This window comes from Arctopsyche grandis, chromosome 1 (genome assembly GCF_051622035.1).
Source record: "Arctopsyche grandis isolate Sample6627 chromosome 1, ASM5162203v2, whole genome shotgun sequence".
Lineage (NCBI taxonomy): Eukaryota > Metazoa > Arthropoda > Insecta > Trichoptera > Hydropsychidae > Arctopsyche > Arctopsyche grandis.
Window position 1 is genome coordinate 7,663,994 of NC_135355.1, and position 25,024 is coordinate 7,689,017.

Below are 25,024 nucleotides of genomic sequence, written 5' to 3' on the forward strand. Positions count from 1 at the left end.
ACAATATACAGTAGAGTGATAAATTAAAATTTAATGTTGAAATCTTAAAATGTTTGCTAATCACTTAGTATAATTTTAACCAGTCCTATGTAGAATTTTATAAGAGCATTCAAAATAAATGTGCGACCATGATTCTTTAATCTTCGTTTTAAATAATTGAAGTATTTAGAAAAAATGTTCTGGTTTTGAATTTGGAAAAAATGATCACCTTACTTAAAAATTAAGTCTAATATTTTTATAGTGAACTATAATAGCCTTATGAGAACCTATCAAATTATAGCCTTGTTGAAAATTTATCAAAACAAAACTGAAAACTGTTGTCAAATAATTTTTTTCGGAATTGTAAAAGTGCTTCAATATACTGGAAATATGTTTATAGTAAAATTTAGCTGAATTATTAAATCAAAATATGCGTTTTTCAATTGGAGTTTTTTAGTGCGGGATTTTTGAACGTGTGTTCGCGAATGTACTCGACGTTCATAAGTTAATGTATTAAAATTGACAGATGACGTTTAGTAATCCGCAGTGAGTGTCAACTGTAAAAGGTGTGCTGAAACGATCTATTTTTGTATTAAATTCGTAGCAGTGTTTTTTTTATTATTTTTTTCTTACATTCCCCAAATTTATCATATTTTTAACTTTTATTCTTTAATTGAAATCACATTTATAATGCTTTTCCATTAGAACTAATGGAGTCTTCGGGACATTTTAACAACTTAAAAACAGTGCTGAGCCCAAATCGACAATTATCTGGACAATTACAAAAGTATACGAATGTTATGAAAGGATGGCAGTTACGATGGTTTACTGTCGATGCTGAAACTGGAATATTGAGCTACTACCTGTGCGAGGGGCCAGGTGACACTGTCGTACCGGGACAGCCTCCCAGAGGAGAAGTAATATAATTTATATCTTAACTCTGGTGAAATAATAGAAATACATATATATATATATATATATATATATATTGATACGAATTCGATTAATTGTAGGCACACCTCGACGCTGCGGTAGTTTGTCCTAGCGACGAAGATTCCAGGACGTTCACAATCAATTGCGCGTCTGGAGACATGTTAAAGTTGAGAGCTGTCGACGCCAGAGCCAGGCAGGAGTGGGTTGACGGCCTTCGAGCCATCGCGGAATCGCACACTAAAGTATTTTACTCATATTATAATGTTAAACATTGAAATTGACAAACTAAGAATGTCTGTTAATGATAACAGGGGCGGATTGACGACTTCGAACGTGCCTGGGAAAATTTTGTATGTAGTACCCAAAATCAAAACTAGCATGAATGTCGTTCTTATTGGATGTTTAATCCTAGAACCCCATTAAAAATAATATAGATTGATAAAAAGCGCCACAGGCATTATTTAAATAAACATACTTTTAATTTTACCCAATATTATTTCAAAACCTATCAGTTTTTGTTTTAAAACATACACCATAACCGAAATCTTTATCCAAAATTAAACATACTTAAATTACTGTACTTCTTTTATCAATCTGCTTTTATATTAAACACTATGCTCTTTATTTCAAAACAACTTCTTTTCATTGGAAACACTATTTAAATTAGCATGTCCTTATCTAATTTTCTTTAAGATGACTTTGAATGTTACTAAATTTAGTTGTAAATGTCACTTTCGATGCTAATCATAGCTGTCGTGATAGTAGCAGTTCCATTCCTATTGATGTCTATTTATATTACATTACTAATTGGATTCAAACCACCAGTTTACATTATTATTTGATGCATTTACACTTATACCATGAGTCAGGTCTATCAGCTGGTGTTTTGAATTCAGTTTACCATATTTTCATCAAAGATCAGGCCAAGTATTGGATATGTATTAATTAATTTTAATAATTTCCATCTCAAAGCCATTCATTCGATTCATCACTTTCCACTTAACTTATACACTCTGGCTTATAAAAAATGTTATTTGCAGGCAATAGACGTCCAATGTCCATCACTTCCTATTAGAGAACGCCTGGCTGTTCAGAATGCTATGAACTCTGTCCGACAGCAGATTCAACAAGCAGAACTCAGGTAATAAGTATATTTATTTTATTTTAGATGTATACCAATGCGTAGGCAAAGGTAGACCCCAATGTGGCTTCCTAGACAATTAATTACAAACAAATCAGATAAATCGGCAAACTCTGATAAGAAACGATCGACTTGGAGTCGCAAATATCCAAGTCTTACCAGCGGCATTAAAAAATGGGGACCGAACCCAATAACCTCTCGGTGCTAAACATAAATGCAACCACCGAGCCATACTGATAGCTAAATTATGTATGCACATTCACATAAAACTTCAAGACATTTTTATGCAATACTTATTATTTGTAGCAATGCAGCCCTCGCTCGTTCAATTGAATCTGCCACTAAACCATTCTCCCACACAGATCCCGATTTGTTATTGCTGAAGGTAAAACTTTTCAATAGTTTCAATTATTTAATCAATTTCAATGCAATAATGCTTGGACTGTTTCAGGCAACGTCTGCAGCTAGTATGCAATGTCTCCTCCAGTGTCTCGGTATTTTGCACCGGCAACAACAAATGGGATCCATCCACATTTCGCACAATGATGTCGATGCAGATTCGGTGTTTTGAACAACGCTTTCAGCAGGGTGTGTTCACTGTCTACTAAAGTGTATTATGTGTAATAGACCCTGTAGAATTTAGATTACATTCCCAAACTATCTTACACTACAAACTTAGAATTTCACCACTCTAAAACCCTAGTCGTATGTTATTATATATTTATTAAAATAACTCTTAGCAAAGTTTATTATAAAATTGTTATAATTCCGATAAAAACTTGTTTCTTTTTAATATATAAATATCTTGCTTTTTTTAAATAAATCTTTTTGTGTTATATTTCGTATTTTACGAATTGTAACAATATTTTGACATATCATTAATAATTAATTTTCACACATATGAAGAATTTTAATTTAAGACATCAATATACCCAATTTGTTTGTCATGTTTCAATCATTATAAATTATATATTTTAATAAATAAATGTAGTTTCATTCTCTCATATATATATATGTACATATATACAAAAGTGCAAGAATTCTGCAGACCTTGTGCAATGTCAAACAGAATTCATATTTGTAAATATTTTTATTCTTCTTATACAAATTACATTTTGTATTATATTTCGACACAACTTCTCACATTGGCTGTGCAAAAATCACTCAACACACAGAAAGTTTTTGTTTTGCCATTTCATTTTTTAGCAAACGATATTTTCATTGCATGAGACGGCGTAATTTTGAAACCTTGCAGCGCATCCTTAGCAGCGGCAGATTGTATTTCGTTGGCAAACTCAACGAATGCAATGTCGTGTCTGTTTGGTACGAGTCTGACTTCTTTGAAACCGGGAAACCTAAAAATCAAACAATCAATATTAATATGTCCAATGAATAAAAATTCTCTACGAATGAAAAACTCATGAAGTGCATACTGGTTAAAAAGCATGGACAACATCATCTCTGATGTTTCATCAGGTAGATTGGTCAAGAACAATATTTGATTGGGCGGTTGTTCTGCTGGTGGACCACCCAGCATTTGTTGCATGGGTGCATTAACACCCATTGGTAAATTGTTCATAGACATGGCACCGGCGTTTCTATTCTCTTTGGATTTTTTCTTTTTGCCGCTTCCATCCTCGTGAATACCTTTAGGTTGTTTGACGCGCTTGGGTCGCTCCTGGAATGTTCCTTTCATCTTTGCTATAACGTCACTGTCAGATTTACAATACTGAATACGCTGGAATTGACCAATTACATACATATGTTAGTTTATGACGATTAATTTGTTCACCCAAATTTTGCAAAAAAATTACCATCGGTTTATCGTAGAACGGAAATCCTTGCATACTCCTCAGTGCGACGGTGGCACTGGAAATTTCTTTGAATATAACGAAAGCCTGTCCTCTCATTTTGAATGTCCTTAAAGCTACGATCTCCAATATTTGTCCGAATTGAGAAAATATTGCATACAATGACTTTTTCAATTCTTCTTTCTTAATCTTTTCATTTAGATTGTTAATATATATCGTATGATTCGGTCGTATATCCATGGCTGTGAACAATTGATTACTTAATTCAAAATATACACAAATTTAAATAAAGGTTAATAATTTATTATTAATTATTTCCATCACTAAAGTTTGTATATATGGAAATATTTGATAAATGGAATTAAATCGATAAATATGTGAATGACAAAATTTCCATGAAATAAATATGGCGCGAGAACCGGCACGCGCAAATACGAACATAACCTCAATGAAACCAAACTTATATCCAACAAGGAACTGGCTGCGTTCAATGGGGATTGGGAAAAGGAAGACACTTGCGAATATGTGAGAATAACGATTGATGGCTTGTATGATGGATATTCTACTAACCGAGATCTACGTCGAGTGACGCTCACACCTAATTCAAGTTACGGAGATAGAAGCCTCTACAGAAGTGTGAAGAACTGGAGAAAAGTGAAATGAAGGGTGTCAGCAAGCAGCAATTAGCAATCAGCAATTGACACTCGGAACTTCACGAAAGCTGCACTTATCACCTGGCACTTGCCGGCTTCAAGCTCAGCATAACGCCACTTTCGACATGGCCGCATTTAGAGCATCGCCTATGCTTTTGGCGCATAACAAGCTTCTTAACGACCGTATACTTTGAATTTATTTGTACTTTTCGCATTTTCGGCGTCTACAAAATTCAATAAATCCATCGAAAAATTCATTTAATAAAGCCAGCAAATTTTTTTGATATTCTCATAGTGGGTGGTCGCTTATTTTTTTACATTATTTATGAACATATTTTGATATGCTCGTGACACAAAATTGACTTTCTTTATTTAATTAACAGAAACTACTCTATTTTTTAATTTTCAAATAAAATTTCCGAATATGCATATCAAAGTAGGTAGGCAGCGGATCTTCATCATCGGTCATATGGTCTCCTTATTACCGAACTCATATAGATCGTTTAGGGCTGGTCTTGTAAGATTTTTATCAACTCTCTTATTTCAAGATCATAAGTTTGTCTCGTCGCAGAAAAGTTTCTGATTTGTAACTTTTGTATAAGATAATTAATGGTGTCCTTGAAACGTCTGTTTTGAATGAAATTAATTTTAACGTTATGGAGGATGAACGAATGAGACGACTGGCATGTTAATGCACGTGTTTATTATATGACAGCTGAAGACAGAGTGAGTAACGGCTCTCCGAACCCAGCCGGGTTGGTCCCCACTCGCAGGAAGGCAACCAAACTCGACCATGTCGTATAAGCGAGCCGCCACATCACTCCCCCCCCAGCATCAGCGATACCAAAATTACAAAGAAACAAATTTTACAAAAGAAAAAAATTATTGTTACACAAAGAGAAAAAAATATTACGTGGGGAGAAAAAAAATTGTTGACGTGGGTCATCCGCTGTGTACATAGGTGTACCGCCCTGAATGGTCGGTAGATTCGAGGGCGGTGACGTCGCGAGCAGGACGGTGGCTGGTCCGATGGTCGCGCCGATGCGATGCTGCGGCGGCGCCGCTCTTCCGAGGCTGATGTCGGTTGGTGGGGCGGCGGGGGCGGCAGGAGCATCGATGTGGTTGATGATACTCCGAGCTGGACTGTGAGTCGTTGTGGCTCGTGGAGGTGTTGTAGCGCTACCGCCCGTCTCGGCGTGACGACGCTCGTGGGGACGGACGGGGCCTTGATGATGATGATGATGATGGTGCTGAGGTGGTGTATGTCTTGTGGTGCTGGATGACCGTTCTATGTGTAGTGGATCGCGCATGACTCCACATCCAGCTGTCAAGATCGTCGTCTCATTCGCTCCCCCATTTTTTTAAGCACCTGTCATCGACGTTGTGGCTGGACGTCGGTAGGTAGGTAGCCGTGTCTGCTCGTTTATTGTCACCCGCGGACCGCGGCGTGCTGTGTTGATGGCGATGGGGGCGCGGCGAGGCAGGGATGAGCGGCATGTTGAAATTGATCGAGGCTGCGTGACTCGATGTCGGGGGTCACCAGTATGGAGGATGAACGAATGAGACGACTGGCATGTTAATGCACGTGTTTATTATATGACAGCTGAAGACAGAGTGAGTAGCGGCTCTCCGAACCCAGCCGGGTTGGTCCCCACTCGCAGGAAGGCAACCAAACTCGACCATGTCGTATAAGCGAGCCGCCACAACGTCAATGCCCGATTCACCAGATGTACAAATCTTTTATATCCATCAATTTGTCATAAAAATACATCATTTAATAGTGCAATCGCACAGATATGTCGTCTTTACGATAGTATGGATGATTACCCTGACCTTTTTGCAGACTATCAGTATTTTTAAGGCGAAGGTGAAGTAGCAAATCTGTAGTTGATTTGCTTCTTTGCCTTCATTGTCATTTACTGTCTCCGTAATTTTTCATTTTTGTTTTCTTTATATTACCATGTGGTGCTCACTGTACTTGGAATATAAATATTTTCATTTATATTTGTATCTTTTTTGTCTCACTGTACTGCTTTCTTTTATAATTTATTCTTTGTGTGCCAATTTAAGTAAATAAATTCGAAATTCAGACTCAAAACCCGAGATAAACGACAAAAATGTCAATAAATCGCGATAAACCGAAGCGAAATATGTTTTTCTATGTACTTATATTAAAATGCGAGACATGTCCAAAATAATATGGGTCGGTGATTATTCCGCACACATCACTAAAATTGCGATCATAGAACATCTAGCACCCGAAAATTGCATCCATTGGCAGCGTTAACACTAGAGGTATCTACCGCGGTATTTGATAGATCTATCAAATACCCTGTGTTCGAACGCTATTTCTTATTTTCCAAGGCCGGATAGATCTATCAAATACCGCGGTAGATACCTCTAGTGTTAACGCTGCCATTGAGAGTTAACCACGCGAACCATCACGCTAACGAAAACTCGACTGCCAGTTATTTCGTATCCGCGATTTTCGTGGCAATGATTGTCGTGTGCGCGATCGCGATGTTTGAAATAATTCGTTTACCATAAATTTAATATGAACCGAACCAATTTTTTTCGATTCGTCAAAATCCGCTCTCTATTCTGCGGTGCACCAATTTCAAGCCGCACAAACTGCAAGTTGGTTTTAATTGGACCATTTGATACATTTAGAAAATAAAAATGTTTTTATATACTTACAAGTCTCCTGAGATTAAACCCATAGAAGGGTACATACAAGGCCACCTGGAAGAATCTCAGGCCCTGGAACTAATTTCGGACCTTATGGCAAACTATAAGAAAAGATCTTGTAGATATATTTTTAATATGCAAAAAAATTATCAGAACTTTTAAAAAAACACCTATGTATGTGTATGTTGATTGTTATTTTTTAAAATAATTCAATAAGTGTGATATAACAGGTACGATTTCAGACAGGGGGCTGTGGTGTCACCCTAATGGTTCTCGGAAGCCCGTTATTTAATCTAAAAATTCATATAATTCTTGTCAAAAATTATACGAATCTTGAAAATTTAATGAACTCTCATGTAATAGTGCCTTGGACGAAATAGAAATGTATTTACATATATATTTTCAAAATAATTTTATTGAAAAAAAATTGGAAACACATTGTTCCAAAATTGGAGTCTGGGCCCTGGAACTTTACCTGAGCTCCCCCTCCCTCTCGTGGGCCCTGAGTATACATATATCCATCAAGAATAGAAAATCAGCATAAATGGGGACTATTATCAGTTTTTAACTGGATGCATATGTACAAATAAAAACTATGGATAAATCGGTCGATTGATGATGAAAATACTTACCGTCATGAACTGAAATTATTATTTTTATATTAGATAGAATCCCTTAGACATTCCTTTTTAAATAATAACAAAAAAAATATTTTAAGCTATTTATTTGTCTGTACTCACTACTTACATATGCATGTGCTACACATTTCCCTCTTTTAATTTATATTGTGTAATTTCATTCCCATAACCTACATATGTATTCAAAAATACCATCAGTATTCTTGCATCAATAACAATAAAATGCAGTTATATATTTGTGGCATTTATTCAATTATTTTACTTTGTAATGAAACAGAAAAGAAGCAATGTTTAAAAAATCAAATTTAACAATACCATATCAACACTATTAAGTAATGGCTACAAAGTTTCACCCATCGCAGCAAATTAAATTATATATTTCCTGGGAAGGTTCCATTCTCCCTTTGACCGTCCCACTTTTCAACCCACGCATTGGGGCACAAAGAGTGATATACTCGTTGGAAATACAAACACGGTTCGTAGTCAGAACCCTTGACTTTCTGGCAACGATGAAAATCTAAATAATATTGGTAGCAGTGCCTGGAATCAAAAATAGAATCAATCAATACAAGATAAAAGACTACTATTTGAAATACAGAAATAACATACTTAGTCTGATTTTGGTTTGGAAATCGAGGATCAAAAGGAGCCGTACGAAGATCCGCACTAGAGTTGAGTTGACTTACTGAATACGACATATTGCTGAAAACAAAAATTAGCGTTAATTCAACGTTTCATACGAATATGCACAACTCATTAATAAACTTAATAATTATTATTACCAATTTAACATATAGTAAAAGATGAATTATGTTATGTGTTATTATTAACATGTACGTAATATAGTATATATATATATATTTTTTTTTTAGATTCATAAATAAGATTGCAACTAGTTTTTAAACAGTTTATTTAACAAGAGGTCGTGTTTTGACCTCTTCGTCGCACTTGGCTTCCCTGTACTTTTTAACTTCTTGCATATACACAGTCCACGCGTCTTTCGGTGCATCTTCGATAGTTTGATCCTCGATGACTTTGGCTTTTTCGACCACTCCCGTCTTCAAAACTCTACCGCCTCTACGCTTGCCGATAAACGATAAAGGGGGTTTCTTTATTTCGCTAGCTGCAGACTGTTCTGCAGCCGCCTGTTCCTTCTCTTTATTTTGCGATTCCTGCATCTTTTTGAACATTTCTAAAAAGCTGCCGTCGTTTTTAAAGGGAGCGACGGCGGGGGGTGCCGCTTGAAAATTTTGATACTGAGAATATTGACCGTCATAGTTGGATCCATAAGAGTATGTTTTATTCTTTTTAGTGCTCCACGACGGCGGGGGCGATTCGTCCAATCCGATACCATCGATGTCATCTTCGGACTCCTCTCGAGACGTTTCGTCCGTGCTATAATTCCTCGAATCTCCTCTTTGGTGACGACGATCCAAAGATTTGGATTTGTTGCGCCATCTGGAATGTTTTTTGGAATATCTATCTCTGGACCTCGATCCGCTCGTAGAACTGGGACATTTCGATTTTTTATCATATTTGTCAGTATCGTGTCGACTTTTCGAGTCTCCGTGGAGCTGTTGGTTCGTTTCTTTGGAAGAATTGGCAGGATGGTTTTTCGAATCTGGATCTTTGACAGTCCGCTTGTTGCAATCCGAAGATTTGGAACTAGACGAGGGTGAGCGGTCGCGTCGTCGAGCACCCTTGGAGCTATGTCGCTCTTCACTCGTCGACGACGAGCGTCTTCTGTTATCTCTGGAGCGACTTCTGCGATGCGACTCGGATCGTGAAGGCGGTACGTGAGAGCGTCGAGAGACGGTCGGCCGGGGAGGAGCCCCCTCCTGACCTGACATGCTCGCCTCCTACAATGAAGACTTCTAGGTGTAAAAATTGCTTGGGTAATTTTAGTTGTCGTATTATGACTTAAATAAGGTTTTAGCACTCGGGAGGTGAAACACTCCCTCGTCATAGTTGCACCTCTCGACAATCCCAATTCGATTGCATTCCTTATGAAATTTATTCTTTAACACGCAGACATATATGATATAAGAATTGAAAATATGGGGACAGATATACATATACATAAAACCCTGTTGACTGTTGAAATATTAGCCCACCATGTCTGTGCCAAAATTGTCAAGAGTCGAATGGCAAACTCGTTTTAAGAAAGTACTTTCCTTGATAAAAAAATGTTTTATAGATTTCATACATTGTTTGATGTTAAGTGTTAATTTTTGAAATAAAATCATGAATCTAACCTAAAATAATCCAGTGTTTACATAACGTAGTCAATTTTGATACTAATCTTTAAAACATCTAACGAGAGGTACGTCACACTTGGGGGTGGGGTGGGGTGGGGTGGGGTGGGGTGGGGGGGGGTGGGGTGGGGTGGGGGGGGGGTGGGGGGGGGTGAAAATAGTGGACGATTAGTCGGGTGATAGCGGGAGGTGGGGCGGGGGCGGGGGCGGGGGTCAGACCGGGTGGGGCCTCGCCTGGAAGTCTGAATGTGTGGAGATCGGATCGGATTGGTCGAATTACGTAACTCGAAGGGGCACCCTCGAGCGAGCGAGCGAGTGAGAGAGAGAGAGAGAGAGACTTTCTGTCGAGAGCGAGAAGGGGCGCGGCGCAGGCGCTGAAGGGGGGGGGGGCGCACGGCGAACTCACCTGCGAGACTCGACCGCGAGCAATCCGAGACAAACTGACACAAAGACGCACTAAACCGACCACCCGACCACCCGACGACTGCTCGTTGAATGAAAATTCACGAATGCGTCGTCTGCCGTCGCTCGATATCGCCCTGCTGACACCACTTCTGCCAGCCTCGAAATTTTACCATAAACTTCATCTTCACGGCCAGCTAAAATTGGTGTATTGGTTGTTTCTCTCTCTCTCATTTAAATGTAATAAACGGAAAATTTCATAATGTATCGCATTGACCAATTTTTAAGTTAAAATATTTGGAAAATTTATATTTTTGAGAAAATATGAAAGTTGTAAAAATCCTTTACCCTTTACCTAATGGCTACGTTTTCACTACCGATATTTAGGAATTTTTCCATAGCCAGTTCCTAAATAGCAACCACCGGTTACAATATGGGAACTGGATATGGAAAAATTCCAAAAAATCGAGTGTATCGGGTGTAGATATCGGTAGTGTAAACGTAGCCAATGATGCCCTCGAGTCGAACCCCCCCATATTAAGCATATTCATCTTTCATTTTAGTGAGTGGCATGTTCAATTTTAGCATTTATTGTGTAGAAAATCATACATATCAGAAGTCACACTCGTTAAAAAAAACACATGCCATCGACCCATAAAAATCAACCTCGTCCGACCCAAACATACTTGATTTTACCAGAAAACTATGACCAGTGGTGTGCGGTGAAAACCTCCCTGTTTTTGTCGCGCAGCCTTACTTATTTGTGTGCGAGTAGGACACAAGGGGACTCAGTATGACGTCACCTAGCCCCCTTGTATCCTGCGCACACCTACATAAATAAGGTTGTGTGACAACAACAGGTAGAATTTCACGGCACACCACTGCTGCGACTTATAAACGGAACAAAGGATTATCTCGACCACAAAAACAGCATCTATGGAACGAATAGTTTCGTTACACACGTGTCCAAGCATGACCTCGATTCGCCCAAAGAGATAATGGAATATCTCAAAGCCTACACCATAACCGTTCCACACGCTCCAGATGACCGGGAAAATAAGTAATCGATGTCAAAATTCAAATCGAGTCTAGGATTTAAGTACTCATACTTCGAATTTACTCTTGAGTTCAATTATAACCAACTATTTCATTCATATCAAGGCCGCGCACCATCTAATCATTCCCTCATCGAGCGAAAAATAATCATCGGATTTTGACCAGGACAGTGTCCTCTTAGGGCGAGGCAACTAATCAATAGACCGTATTGGTTACACATATAAATTAAATAATATCTAAATATAATTAATAATGTTCTCTTTTTCCACCATTAACCTAAACGAGTGCTTGGCACATATATATATGAACAACTTTTTTTTTTACATTAATCAGTGAAAGAATTTTGGTACTCGCGGTTCATATAAAATATTCAACGCTGATGTTAAATGTCTATTAATTTAGTAAATATATAGTTCAATTATTGTTTTAAAAATTATTTAAATTTTATAAATTACGTATATGTATGTAATAATTATGAAAGAATAATAAGAGGCTTGTAAATATAAAGCAGTTGCAGAGTTCAACCCACGAAATGTCTTTTTTTTCATTTGCAATTTACGTTTACAAATATGCATATATTACATTATGTACTTGTAAAAAACAAAAGTAAAAACTTAATTAAAACTCAATTGAATTTGTGAAGACGCTGACATTCTAGCTGTGATATCAGTCTTTTTCCTACCGACAACTGGCAGTACGATGTATTTAATTTCTTTTATACATCATTTTCAGAATAAAGATTTTTTCAATACATAAGTATTCGAAAATAGCAATACCTGTTGATCGAATAGTGATAAAAAAGGTAGACAGTGCGCATTCTTTTCTCACACACGCAACCGCGTTGTTTTCACACATGCATATTTTTGAACTTATTTGAAGAACGAACATAACTTGAGAAAATACATAAACGTTGATATCTAGCTCCTATTGCAAAATGCTAAAAATGCGGATCTCTTATTACGGGTGGGACACTATCCCATTAATCGTGTCGAGAAAAGTATTCCTATTAGAATTAACATCAAGTGAATGTGTAGATGGCTGGAAATAAGAATGTTTGGAGTGGCAATAGTCGTCAGTCGTTTGTATCGTGGTTGTAAGGCGGTTGTCGTCCTGGCAGCAGCCGGTCGCCGGTCGCCGGTCACCAGTCGCGAGTCGTCAGTCGTCAGTCGTCAGTCGTCCTTCGACAGTCGCAGTTCGCAGGTGGTGGAAACCGATTTTGGCGTTTTTGGCGTTTTTGGCGGCCTTCACTGGACTCCAGGCTCGACCGAAATGTCGGGTCAGTACAAAATACCACTGTGTTTATATGTTTTTAAGAAAGCATTTCTTGTCATCGATCATTCTACGCAAACCGCTGCATTCAAATCACATTTACACGAACAATTATCAGCGAGGCCGCTGGCCCAGCCTGTTTATTACTATTCCCGCATTTATTTTATTAGTGCTAAACACCCCCTCATTACCACACTCGTTACCATGTTTTAATTAAATCGTTGATAGGGTTGCCAAGTGTCAGGGACAAAAAAAAGAGAGCATTAAAAAAAAATGTTTATTTTTAAATTTTATTTATAATTGTGCTGGCTATTATTATTAAAGTGAAATAAGTCATGTAAGGTGCCAAAAATACCATTATTTAGGTAAGGTAATCGTAAAATTCCACCAGTACTGGAAAGATTATATCTATAAGGCTAAGAATCATAATGTATACATATATTTTTATGTAGTATCAAAATAATTTTTAAAACAAATTTACGCAAAATCTAATTATCTCAAATGAAATCTTATATGACTTATTCCACTTTCATAATAACCGGAACATACATACATATGTATTTAAGAACGTAAAAAGTGCGCTTAAAAATCAATTGTTGAATTTAATCATCTTCATTCTCACTCTCATCTCTGTTGCTATATTTATCTACATTGCTAATTTCGTGCAAAAGTTTCTTATTTTCTTTTATTTCTTTATAAAATTCTAAACATGAAATATTTTTGTAATTATATCATCATCTACAGCTATTAACCGCCCACTGGTGGATGAAGGCCTCTCCAACACGCTTCCACTCGTCTCTGTTTTGCGCAACTCTCATCCATCTCACCCAACACATTTTCCTTATTTCGTCTTCCCATATTCTTTTACCCTTTTGCATTCTCTCGGGTACCATTCAAGCACTAAATTTGTCCACCTTTCGTCCATTCTTCTAACCACGTGGCCCGCCCATCGCCATTTCAATCTCTTTACTCTATCCACTATGTCCACTAACCTTGTCATACTTCTCACCCACATGTTCCGCTTCCTGTCTTTCCTTGTTATGCCGAGCCTACAGCGTTCCATATTTCTTTGAGTGCATTGGATTTTGTGTAGCATCTTGGTGTTCAGTGTCCAAGTTTCACATCCATACATCATCACTGGCAAAACGCATTGATCGAAGATCTTTTCTTCAGGCAGAGTGGCCTTTTTTTTATTTAAAAACAATATTCATTCGTTCAAATGCACTCCATACTAATTTCATACGTCTCTTTATCTCATCATCTTTACTATCGAACATGTCAATTATTTGACCTAAATATAAATAATAATTATTCTACTGGTTTATCATCTGATTAGACGCTATCAGGCATGCAATAACTATTGAACATTAGTTTAGTCTTATCTACGTTAATCTTTAATCCTACTTTCCCTGTCCAACTGTGCTAGTCTGTTGAGTAGGTCAGCTGGACCGCGAGCTATTAAAATTATATCGTCTGCAAACTGAAGATGATTCAAGAAGCGACTGTTGATTTTTACTCCTGCTGTGTCCCATTCCAAGTTTCTGAAAACTCCCTCACGTACCACATTGAATAACTTGGGCGAGATGGTATCTCCTTGTCTTACTCCTTTTCCTATGCTAAATTTATCAGTTTCTGAAACAGTTGTAATTATACACTGGGCTTAAAATACCTCAGACAGTGGAAAATTTCAAATTTTTTTTTTCTTTAGTCCACTGATCATGGAAAATATTATTTCTACATTGGCCAGGTATTGCAAAAAAAAATTGAGTAATTTTTTTTTATTGACAAAGTATTTGTATTGAAATATTCTATCCATTTGAGACAGGAAATCATATTTTTATAATTTTCATTATTAAGATTTTTTCTACAAATATATTTAAATTGCCTCTTTACTCACGTCATATCTTGTGAGGCGAAAATATAGTACAGACTGCGTGAAATTATTTTCAAAATTGAAAAAAAGGACATTATGGGTATAATATTAAAAATAGATCGTGTTCTCTTAAAAAGAGACCTGTTGGCAACCCTAATCGTTGATAATTAATCAGTAAGATCTATATCATTAATAGTCATATTACTTTTCTTCGATCCTAAGCCGTTAAATTTACTAAATTGGCATTTCCAATTACTACATATTATCGAAATCTCTCTTCGTTTACGCGTGTTAATAAACGTTTTCCGAATAGGTACGATTTAAAAAAAGAAATTACTTTGTTTAAAATTATATTAATTTAATTTATTAAATGGCATCTTCAGAATCGACACCTGCTCCAAAGGTTACCGCAGAATGGAAGAAACGTGTCAAATCAGAGTACATACGGCTTCGTCAAATTAAAGTAGGTTTATAATATATTATATATTATTTTAAATGTAAATGTATAATAACATAAATTAATTTAATGAAATTTAGAGATTCAAACGTGCCGATGAAGTCAAGGTAGCATGGGCTACAAACGTCCGAGCTGTGACATCCAGAGATGGACCACTTTTCCAATGGGAGACTATTTTTAACAATAAAAATGAGACTGAAACGAAAGAGACGTCAAAGAGTGAAAAATGTGTGCCGTTTTGGCCCGCTCCTCTGCCAGATCCTTCTCGCAAAGATCATATGAAGAAAGCCGAAGTCACATCTTCAGATGGTGTTTATTTGTCTTACAATGTATTCCCATTGCTTTCTTATCACGTTTTAATTTGCTTTTAATTTTTTAGGCGTCGTACAGAGTGTTCTTGTTCGGGTTATTTATGCCGTATCACCGATTCCGACCATGTATACTTGGGCTCCAATTCAGCAAAACTTTATGGTTGAAGATGAGACCGTGCTTCACAATATCCCTTACATGGGTGATGAAATTTTAGATCAAGACGGTACTTTTATCGAAGAGCTAATTAAAAATTACGACGGAAAAGTTCACGGTTTGTAATTAATTGAAAAAAAAGTTAATTATAAAATGATTTCAATTTACTTTATTGATGATTGTTTTTACTTCAGGCGATAAGGAAGGTGGTTTTATCGACGATCAGCTGTTTGTCGATTTGGTACATGCTTTGATTCCTTATCAAAGCAAGGAAGATGTGACCGATGAAAAGAATATTAATTTGGAACCATCGACATCAAAGGAATGTCGGGAATTGAGAAATTCGCGAGACAATTTAGAAAATTCGTCCATTGTCAAGGAAAAAAAATCCGTGACTGTTCCTCCCGACGTCAAAGAAAGCAGTGAGGTGAAAAAAGAGGCTGAAGAAGACACTCCATCAGTTGAAACTGTCGAGCAATTTCCTTTTTCCATAATATTCCACGCTATAAGTTCACAATTTCCAGACAAAGGTTCACCAGACGACCTTAAAGAGAAGTAATTAATTTTTTAAACAGCATTGAAGTAAAAGTTAAATAGCGAGTTGAATTATATTGCTATTTTATATATTTACATTATTTCAGGTACGTCGAATTGACATCTAGAACAGATCCAAACGCTCGTCCTCCAGAATGTACGCCTAACATTGATGGACCGATGGCAGAGAATGTGTCGCGCGAAAGGACCCTTCATTCCTTTCGTGCTTTGTTTTGTCGACGGTGTTTCAAATACGATTGCTTCTTACACAGTAATTTTAATCGTGTCTTATTATCAGATATTTTAGCGCTCTGTGCCAAACATTACATTTTGAAATGATTTAATGGCAGCTCATAATTTATGAAATTATATGTATTTTAGAAAATTTTGAATGAATTGAATTTTGTTATTTTGTGTTTGCAATCAGGGAGTCAATCCTCAGGTAAGCGATGATGATGAATTCTGATTATGAATGAACATCCATCATCTTCATCGCATATGAATAAAACATCATTCATATCACTCGCATTGCAAAATCTAGGATTTATTTTCAATCATTATTACATACACTACTTTGCGTTGATTCACATTCTACCGATGTACTTTCTGTTTAGAATAAGTGTTATTTCGATGTTTATTGTCTGTTTGTCATTTCATGTTGCATTAAATGTTTCTCAAACGAATGTGTAGTTGTTGGTATATATACATATCTAAATAATATTCGTTTTGCAGGACTACAAGTGTGCCACGCGGTTCCCAAGATACAAAAACGCAAACTTCCCGATCTTCAGCCATTTTCGGATCCTTGTGGTGCTTATTGTTATATGAATTTGGTTTGTGTGATGTTTTTCTTTACATAATGTTAAATAATATTTCACATTCATAATTTGTATTTAAAATATTGCATAGGATGGAATGAAGGAAAAATTAGCTTTGGAAAAAAAGGAAGAGGAGTGTAAAGAAGAGAGCACTAAAATCAAAGATAAAGAAAAGAAAAATTTGGATTCCGGTAATGAGACTAGTTCAGAAGACAGCAATGATAGTAATAAATTCGCAAAAGGTATTTAACTTTTGTATATGTATGTATGCATACATGATTATTAATTTTGCTATACATATTGTCATTTTTTTGTGTCGAATGCAGGAAGTAATAGTAATTCCAGCACATGGAGCAATTCTAATGGAAAATCTCAAGTTCCAATCCCTCAAAATTCACCCTTTTCACTGCTAGGTACATTTTTTTTAATTGAATTTTTTTATGTGCATGATTTTAATTTATTTGAAATGTTTTTTTGCTTTTCTCATAAACATATAAACATAATTTTTTTTAGGATTAATTGGAAATGATGCAGAATCCGATTGGACAGGCTCCGATCAATCATTGTTCAGAAGTTTGCATAAAGTATTCTTATCTAACTATTGTGCCATTGCACAGATGATGCTGTCTAAAACTTGTCAACAGGTAACTAACGAGCTAATTTTCTGATTTAATTACATTATATATTTCACAGTGAAATTATATTTCAAGTGAAAATATATTTTCACTGACGTTTCAGTGAAATCATAACCAGTTACATTTTCAGGGTTGGTATTATTTAAGGGTTAGGTTAAGTAAGGATTGGCCCTATTCATTTAAGATTGGGTTGTTAGGGTTAAATTTATAGAGTTAAACGTTGTAAATTCATTGTTTGATACATTTTCACTGCTTGAATTGGTGAAAATATATTTTCAATTGAAATATGCTTTTACTGTAACATATACACAATTTTACAACTCAAAATGGTCCAAGGTGTACGAATTCTGTCAACGCACTGCCAATGATATGGGTTCTGAAGAATGGATTCGAGATTTCACAACACCACCTCGCAAGAAGAAGAAGAAGCATCGTCTTTGGTCCATGCACTGCAGGAAGATTCAGCTCAAAAAAGATTCTGCGTCCAATCACGTGTAATTTAATTTATTTCAATTCAAGATATTTTTACTTTGTGTTTTATATTTTATATTGTTACTAAATGATTTTAGATACAACTTTACTCCTTGCGATCATCATAACACACCATGTGACAATACATGTCCTTGCATAATAGCCCAAAACTTTTGCGAAAAGTTTTGTCAATGCAGTGGTGACTGTAAGTCGCAATTCAATATATAAATATTCTTCTATGAGCTTTCTTATGCATATCAATATTAACTTTTTTTTATTTTTTAGGTCAAAACCGCTTTCCAGGTTGTCGATGCAAAGCACAATGTAACACAAAACAATGTCCATGCTATTTGGGTGTGCGTGAATGTGATCCTGATTTATGCGGGCAGTGTGGAGCTGATCTTCCATATAATGCATCAACAAATGGTGTATCGTGCAAGAATGTTAGCGTCCAAAGGTGTGTTCATCTGTACATTATGATGATTATCTTTACGTGTGTTTGTATTGTTTATAAATGAAATTTATGCCATTTCAGAGGTTTGCATAAACATTTATTGTTGGCGCCGAGTGATGTGGCTGGTTGGGGAATTTTCCTTAATCAGGGTGCTCATAAAAATGAGTTCATATCTGAATACTGTGGAGAAATCATATCCCAAGATGAGGCTGATAGGCGTGGCAAAGTCTATGACAAGTACATGTGTAGCTTCTTATTCAATTTGAATCATGGTATGTATCAATAGTAGTTGATGGAGAATGCTTTTTTTCTATTTTTTTGTTTCTGATGGGTTTTTTTTTTATAGATTTTGTTGTGGATGCTACTCGTAAGGGTAATAAGATACGATTTGCAAATCATTCAATCAATCCGAATTGTTACGCTAAAGTGATGATGGTCAATGGTGATCACAGAATTGGAATATTCGCCAAGAGGGCTATTCAACCTGGTGAAGAATTATTCTTTGATTATAGGTCGGTACTGTTGGGTAAATTTGATTTATATTTAATGTTGTATTTAAAAAACTTATCATTTTTCTTTAATTTTTTGTAGATATGGACCGACTGAACAACTTAAATTTGTAGGCATTGAGAGAGAAATGGAATTTTTGTAATTTACTAAAATTAGTATAAGCTGGGTACGATGGAAGTTACATCTCAATATTTTAAATTCATATATTGCATAATTAACGACTTGATGTTTATTTTTTGTATTTATACTTCTTTGGGGTATATTTTATTGATTGATGTATTCGTATTTTTATTTACTCGTGTAAGTTTTTATAACTTAAATATACACATGTGTAATATGTAAGTGTATTAAATATTTTAATACTGTCAAAATGTTTTTTTTTTTTTCACAAAGACTTGTGGAAGGAACCCTTTGAAGATTCAATGAATCTTTTATTCAGTGCAGAGCTTGCATGTGGTAGCTACTAAATTTATCCGAAACATCTTTCAAAATGATATGGATATTAAAAACGACAAATCAATATGGATTTTTTTTTATGAAATTCAATTTGCTTGTGCGGAAGTACGTAAAAAATTAAGGTTAAAAGAGAAACGCAGAAATATTTCATTTCTGATAAACAATTTAAATATTTATATACAAAAATAGCATCATCAATTACATACAAACAATATCCGATGTGTAAACATTAAAATACCAGTGGTAAAACTTCCACGTATGTAATACATACATATTAAATTAAATAACATTATAAAAATAACTACTTCACTATAATAGAAACACTTGCAATTTGCATACAAATTGGCGAATCACGAATCACACGAACCATCCAGCCATCCGTCTCGCCATCTTTCGTTTACTTTTGTGCAGTCAAACTTGGGCTTTCCCAATTTTAAATTGACAATGTTGTGCATGTCACACAACCATTTCGATAATTCACTTTGGGATGCAGTTTTTGGCGGATTTTTAACTAAGCTGTAACTCAAAGTAGAAAAAAATCAAAAATTATTTGAAACAACGAATGTGAAGTGTGTATTGAAATAAAATCTCACTCTTGTCTAAAGTCTGAAGCGCAGTGATCGCATGGATAAAAATTCGAGAAAATATTGAAGAAATGTTTCATATCTTTCGATTGCTTTTCAGTAGGTTTTTCTGGATAATATGCTGCCATTGTGTGTAAAAATCCCCAGGTCTTTCTGCCTAATTCGTCTTTATCCAATGGGCAGTCATCTCGATGGTCCTAAGCAAACGAGATTAAGTTAAACATTGAAAATACAAAAAAAATATGATGTCCAAAAACGTTAAAATATACCGTAGAATTGTTTTCTGATTTTTGGGGTGTTGCTCCGGCATTGTAATTTCCTCGTTGAATTTTAGCCCAAGATTTGAAGTCATTGCAAGCTCTGCATGGTTTCTGATATCCGATTTCACCTTCAGAACCCCCAACACCAATGAAAGGCATACCTAGTCAATAAACAGTGCCAGAATGAATAAAACAATAGAGCTAATGTCAAAAAGAGTTGTGTGTAGATTTCGTCATAGAACAAATTTGACATTTAATCCAAATTGATTTTTGATCAATGAAATATGATATAAAATTATGCAATCGTTTCATCATTACCCTCACGATTGATGAGTAAGTGAGATGATAATTTCAAAATGATCGAAAATAGACATACGTATGTATGTATATTACAATAAAACAAAACTCACCGAAAACTCGAAGTTTTATAAAAATCTGATAATGATTTCTGATCTTTTAATCAATCAAGTCCTGTACTGCGATAAGGAAACGTACTACCGGCCCTTAAAAATTGTAGGTTATCCGATTGACAGCCACACGCAGTGTTGCCACTACTAAAAATGTCATATATACTTGTCAGCATAAAAAAATATCCGTTTCATCAAAAATTTAAGAGGGCTGTACACCCGAAACCTTAATTTTGTTGCCGTTCCTTTCTTCGATATATATATTGAGTGAATGCGACAGTTGCGCTTCGACCAGATAAAACGTATTTTAAATTGACAAAATCGAGGTTTCGTATTCTCCTATTTTCTCCTCCGAAACTGGACCAATTTTAAAAAAAACATCATCATCGGTATGAGAAAGATATTTTCTGTGCAACTATGTGCGTATTTTTTTTTAAATCGACCGTTAAATAAGCACGCTGGACTCTTTTCGTGGGTGTAAAAAAGAGGCGATTTTATTAATTTTTGGCGGCTCCTAGCTCCTATAAAAATAACTTATCAAAAAAATAAAACGATAGATGCAACCCAATGGTGGATATCCATAGTATATTAAAAATAATTTATCTAGTGCTATAATTGAGGAAGGGAGAAGTGTAATACGTTTGTATGGACAAGGCGCTGGTGTCCAGCCTTCTTAAGTACATAAATAGCTAGGATATTGGGTCGCTCAAGTTGACCTGCTTAAGTTACATGCATTTGAATGTTTGCCTTGATCTCTCTCGCCCTCCTAAGTTAAATCTGCAATGTCGATTTCAATCAAGTCAAACCTGAGGCGCAGCACGTCGATGGTACTCGCGCAAGTACTTTCCCCCACCGCTGACGTGACGTCACACGCGAGCTAGTTGCTTGCGCCTATTTTATGCGATGTGGACGTGTACACGCCGTTTACTTGTACACATTTAGACGGTCATCTTATGTAAAATTTCACCTGCATATTATTGCAATAAGTCATAAATTTACCGTAAATGCATACTGACCTAACATGCTTCAGATAAGGTCGTGCAAGTGGACCTACTCAAGTCACATATACATTTTTTATATGTACGATTGTGTATTACTTGCGTATAGAAACCTAATTTCAATTTCAAGCAAATCTGACTGATGTGACGTCACACGCAAGTAACCTTGCCTATTACCTGCTTGGTGTAGATCGTTAATGTATTATATATACATCACTCTTTGAGTTGTAGTCTGTAATCGCAGATTGTAATCTGCAAAGTAAAAAAAAGTACTCTTGCACATCTAAATGTATATAGAATCGAAGTCATTTTAACTTTCGAAAATGTCTAGATGGGCAGACGATCAAACGTGTAAATTTTTGGAGATGTACAGACAGTTTGAGTGCTTGTGGGATAAAAAGAATGAATTCTACTCGAATAAAGATGCGAGGGAAAGTACTCTAAAACATATTGCTCAACAAATGGACATAGATGGTTTTGGTGTAGAAGAAGCCAAAACTAAAATAAGAAGTTTACGTTCTACCTATATGGGAGAAATCGCGAAAATAAAGAAATCCAAATCGAACCCTGCCACTACACGTGTCTATCAGCCAAATTTAAAATGGTTTCCTATTTTGGAACCAATAATGGCCAGTCGTTATGTGAAAACAAAGACACACGATCCAGTAAGTTACATAATTTGTTTTACCGAATAAATATACATATGTACCTAGTTATTATTATTGTATCATATTTTGCAGTTTTCATAAGGCTATGAGGCCACTTGACTTGAATTTTAAAGCTGAAAGTTAAGTCATATCCTAAAAAAAATGTTACTTTTAAAATCTTTAATTTATTTAACATTTAAGTCAGTAACTGATATCAGATTGATTTTTGACTCCCTTTTTTTCTGGATATTTCATTCCCTCTAAAAATCTGCGATTATTAAACAGTCATTTCCAGATGCTATTATTAATGGGACTTATCTTACTTTTAGGAATTAACTAGTGATGTACAAAACGCAGTTAAAAGTGAGGTGAATACATTTAACCTCGTATCACCTGGATGTTCAACAAGCAAGAAAATTAAATTACATGAAGGTAATGAAGATGAGTTGTTAAATATGGCCGTACAGATAATGACCAAACCGCCAGACGATGCCCAAACATTTGGAAATTTTGTAGCATCATCTATAAAAAATTTACGATCCGAAGCAAATAGAAGAAAACTGAAGCGAAAAATTCAATCTGTAATTTTGGAAATAGAAGAACTGGATGATGTTTATGAATAATTTCATAGTAAAATTTAATGCGATTTTCACTATTCAATATTTATATGTATATAGAGTTCAAAGTGAAAAGGCTTTCATCAAATTTGTACAATCAATTTTATATTTCATAGATTGTTATATGACTCATGTGTTCAAATTGGTAAATCAAACTGTAAATGATTTAAAAATATATATTTATTCCACACTTTACAATTAAGATAATACAATATACTACATTCAAAAAGTTACCATTATTTATTAAGAACAATAGTTATAAGAAAACAATAGTAAAACTTATGGTAATATAAGTTTTAGCTTAACAAAATCAAAACACGCAAACACACACACAATCTAACATAATTTAGCCCTATTAAAAATATCACATTATGTAATAATTTACTTAACTACCAATTCTTGGACTTCTTTAGTGAGATAATTTACCCTCAATTGATAGAACTTTTTACCCCTTCAAAATCCTATATTACTTTTCAGAACAAGAATACAAATTAATTAAATCTCTAACCTTCCCTGTTTACTAAAAATTTTATGTCAAACATAAACGCTACAGTCATTGGCTTTTTATAGTTCTTTCGCCTTATTATTCTAAATTAATAAACACACACGAAATCAATATATGTATGTAATATGTAGATAGCCACATAAGGAAGGTTAACTACTTTTATAAATATTATTATTAGAGGAATTTTGTATTGTAATAAAATAAAAAAATACAATACCACAGTTACACTTGAAAGGGTAATTTAATCGAGATTTAATTTACAACTCATGTAAAAAATAAATTTAATTCAACAAGTTTTTCTCTATATTTAGAAAACTTTTTCAATCAAATTAGGAATTTATTATCTATTTAGATGAATTTACATATAACTGATGCAGTTAAAAAAAACATTTCTTTGTTCTAGTAAAAATTAAACGAATTTATTCTAAATCACAGGAAACAACATATGTCAAGCTGCTTATTCAAACTTGTCAAAAACAATATAATCAGTCATAATAATGAAAGCAATTGGACCCAGGATGATTGCTTTTAAAATATAATCAATTTTAATAAATTTAAACAAATTCAAAAATCATCCACCGAAGAGTTTGTCATACACACAGATGTATAATGCAAAAACTCACGAAACCATTACCATTACATCATACATAAAAGCAACACATTAGTTAAATATTAACGATAATATTATATTAGTGGTTAATTCAGTTGCAATATTCTTTATATTTTTCAAACAGCGATATTAATCTACGATCACAAAAATACATCAACAGATTTTTCATTGAGTTAAGCAATTCTATAATTATAATAAATTACTTTCGGTATACTTATGTAAATGAATTAAGTTAACTACAATCACGGAAAACGTTATAATAAATCAGTATTAATTTCTAAAATTACTTCATATATGTATAATATGTTTATGTAAATAAAAATCCTATTTTAAAAGAAATGCTCAAAAATGCATTTAATCAGGAATGAACATTTAAAAAATTATATAGTAAAAATGAAAACATTTATATTGACTAGCGAAGTCTAAAATCAACTATATTTTACTTATAGAATTGGGCAGCAATTAATCCAATTCCTTTATTTACAGGTCAAATATGTATATTTAAATAGGAAGGACAGTACTCAAAATTATAATTAACAGTTTGTTTCAGAAAATACTTGCAATAGATATTTAATTTACTTTCATAGCAGTTTTATAAAAATAAAGTAAAAATTATTTTTATAAATAGATTTTACCATCAGTTAACATTTAGATTACAAAAATAAACCTAATACTTACTAGCCTCATTAGATAAGTAGAATGTGCTCAACAAAGAAATAATAGCTTTACGATTGCATAAAAATACGTTTTTTTTTTCAAGGTTTAGTAAAAATAAAGAGTAAATTTTTTAACTTTCAACTTGGAATAATATTCAAAAAGTTAATAACAATTTATATGTTAGAAAGTTCAACGGAAAAAATCTTATTTTTTATATATTATTTAATATATAACAAAAATT

The 25,024-nt window shown here is 34.7% G+C and overlaps 6 protein-coding genes across 12 annotated transcripts in view; 3 read left to right on the forward strand and 3 right to left on the reverse strand.

Annotated features, from left to right (window-relative positions):
• The first annotated feature begins 454 nt into the window (after positions 1-454).
• LOC143922342 (oxysterol-binding protein-related protein 11) lies at positions 455-2,974 on the forward strand. Of its 2 annotated transcripts, XM_077445566.1 has the most exons (7): positions 480-545; positions 685-896; positions 993-1,154; positions 1,224-1,262; positions 1,953-2,053; positions 2,360-2,438; positions 2,505-2,974. In XM_077445566.1, exons 2-7 carry the CDS (start codon positions 690-692, stop codon positions 2,622-2,624), a joined length of 708 nt encoding a protein of 235 aa, XP_077301692.1. In that variant the 5' UTR covers positions 480-545; positions 685-689; the 3' UTR covers positions 2,625-2,974. The 2 variants fall into 2 exon arrangements, with proteins under 2 accessions (XP_077301699.1, XP_077301692.1); XM_077445573.1 differs by lacking the exon at positions 1,224-1,262 and having other exon boundaries at positions 455-545.
• On the reverse strand, positions 2,805-4,689 carry snf (U1 small nuclear ribonucleoprotein A snf). 2 transcript variants are annotated; one of them, XM_077445583.1, is made up of 5 exons: positions 4,599-4,659; positions 4,435-4,508; positions 3,868-4,106; positions 3,487-3,791; positions 2,870-3,408 (listed from the first exon to the last, which is right to left on the reverse strand). In XM_077445583.1, exons 3-5 carry the CDS (start codon positions 4,102-4,104, stop codon positions 3,249-3,251), a joined length of 702 nt encoding a protein of 233 aa, XP_077301709.1. In that variant the 5' UTR covers positions 4,105-4,106; positions 4,435-4,508; positions 4,599-4,659; the 3' UTR covers positions 2,870-3,248. The 2 variants fall into 2 exon arrangements, with proteins under 2 accessions (XP_077301705.1, XP_077301709.1); XM_077445579.1 differs by having other exon boundaries at positions 2,805-3,408; positions 4,435-4,689.
• A 3,223-nt stretch (positions 4,690-7,912) lies between these two features.
• The window catches only part of LOC143915365 (cytochrome c oxidase subunit 6B1-like), a 192,392-nt gene continuing 175,280 nt past the window's right edge, over positions 7,913-25,024 (reverse strand). Inside the window, exons 2-4 of one of the 4 annotated variants that reach the window (XM_077436010.1) lie at positions 10,505-10,518; positions 8,453-8,545; positions 7,913-8,383 (exon numbers count right to left, since the gene is read on the reverse strand). In XM_077436010.1, coding sequence (XP_077292136.1) covers positions 8,215-8,383; positions 8,453-8,541 — 258 coding nt within the window. In that variant the 5' untranslated portion in view covers positions 8,542-8,545; positions 10,505-10,518 and the 3' untranslated portion in view covers positions 7,913-8,214. Of the gene's footprint in view, positions 8,384-8,452; positions 8,546-8,625; positions 9,703-10,504; positions 10,684-25,024 lie in introns of those variants that run through there. The other 3 variants (XM_077436001.1, XM_077435993.1, XM_077435985.1) reach the window with 3 other exon arrangements.
• E(z) (histone-lysine N-methyltransferase E(z)) lies at positions 12,609-19,410 on the forward strand. Its single transcript, XM_077426939.1, has 16 exons — positions 12,609-12,832; positions 15,082-15,161; positions 15,236-15,464; positions 15,535-15,738; positions 15,815-16,175; positions 16,262-16,425; positions 16,887-16,987; positions 17,064-17,214; positions 17,299-17,385; positions 17,486-17,616; positions 17,944-18,101; positions 18,177-18,283; positions 18,364-18,535; positions 18,614-18,804; positions 18,879-19,044; positions 19,124-19,410. The coding sequence occupies exons 1-16, from the start codon at positions 12,826-12,828 to the stop codon at positions 19,182-19,184; spliced, it is 2,370 nt and encodes a 789-aa protein (XP_077283065.1). The 5' UTR covers positions 12,609-12,825; the 3' UTR covers positions 19,185-19,410.
• On the reverse strand, positions 19,297-20,907 carry Alr (Evr1_Alr domain-containing protein Alr). Its single transcript, XM_077426950.1, has 4 exons — positions 20,753-20,907; positions 20,352-20,503; positions 20,092-20,279; positions 19,297-20,014 (listed from the first exon to the last, which is right to left on the reverse strand). Exons 2-4 carry the CDS (start codon positions 20,499-20,501, stop codon positions 19,849-19,851), a joined length of 504 nt encoding a protein of 167 aa, XP_077283076.1. The 5' UTR covers positions 20,502-20,503; positions 20,753-20,907; the 3' UTR covers positions 19,297-19,848.
• LOC143911254 (uncharacterized) lies at positions 21,629-24,864 on the forward strand. 2 transcript variants are annotated; one of them, XM_077430088.1, is made up of 3 exons: positions 21,988-22,006; positions 22,079-22,412; positions 22,724-24,864. In XM_077430088.1, the coding sequence occupies exons 2-3, from the start codon at positions 22,113-22,115 to the stop codon at positions 23,015-23,017; spliced, it is 594 nt and encodes a 197-aa protein (XP_077286214.1). In that variant the 5' UTR covers positions 21,988-22,006; positions 22,079-22,112; the 3' UTR covers positions 23,018-24,864. The 2 variants fall into 2 exon arrangements, with proteins under 2 accessions (XP_077286206.1, XP_077286214.1); XM_077430080.1 differs by having other exon boundaries at positions 21,629-22,412.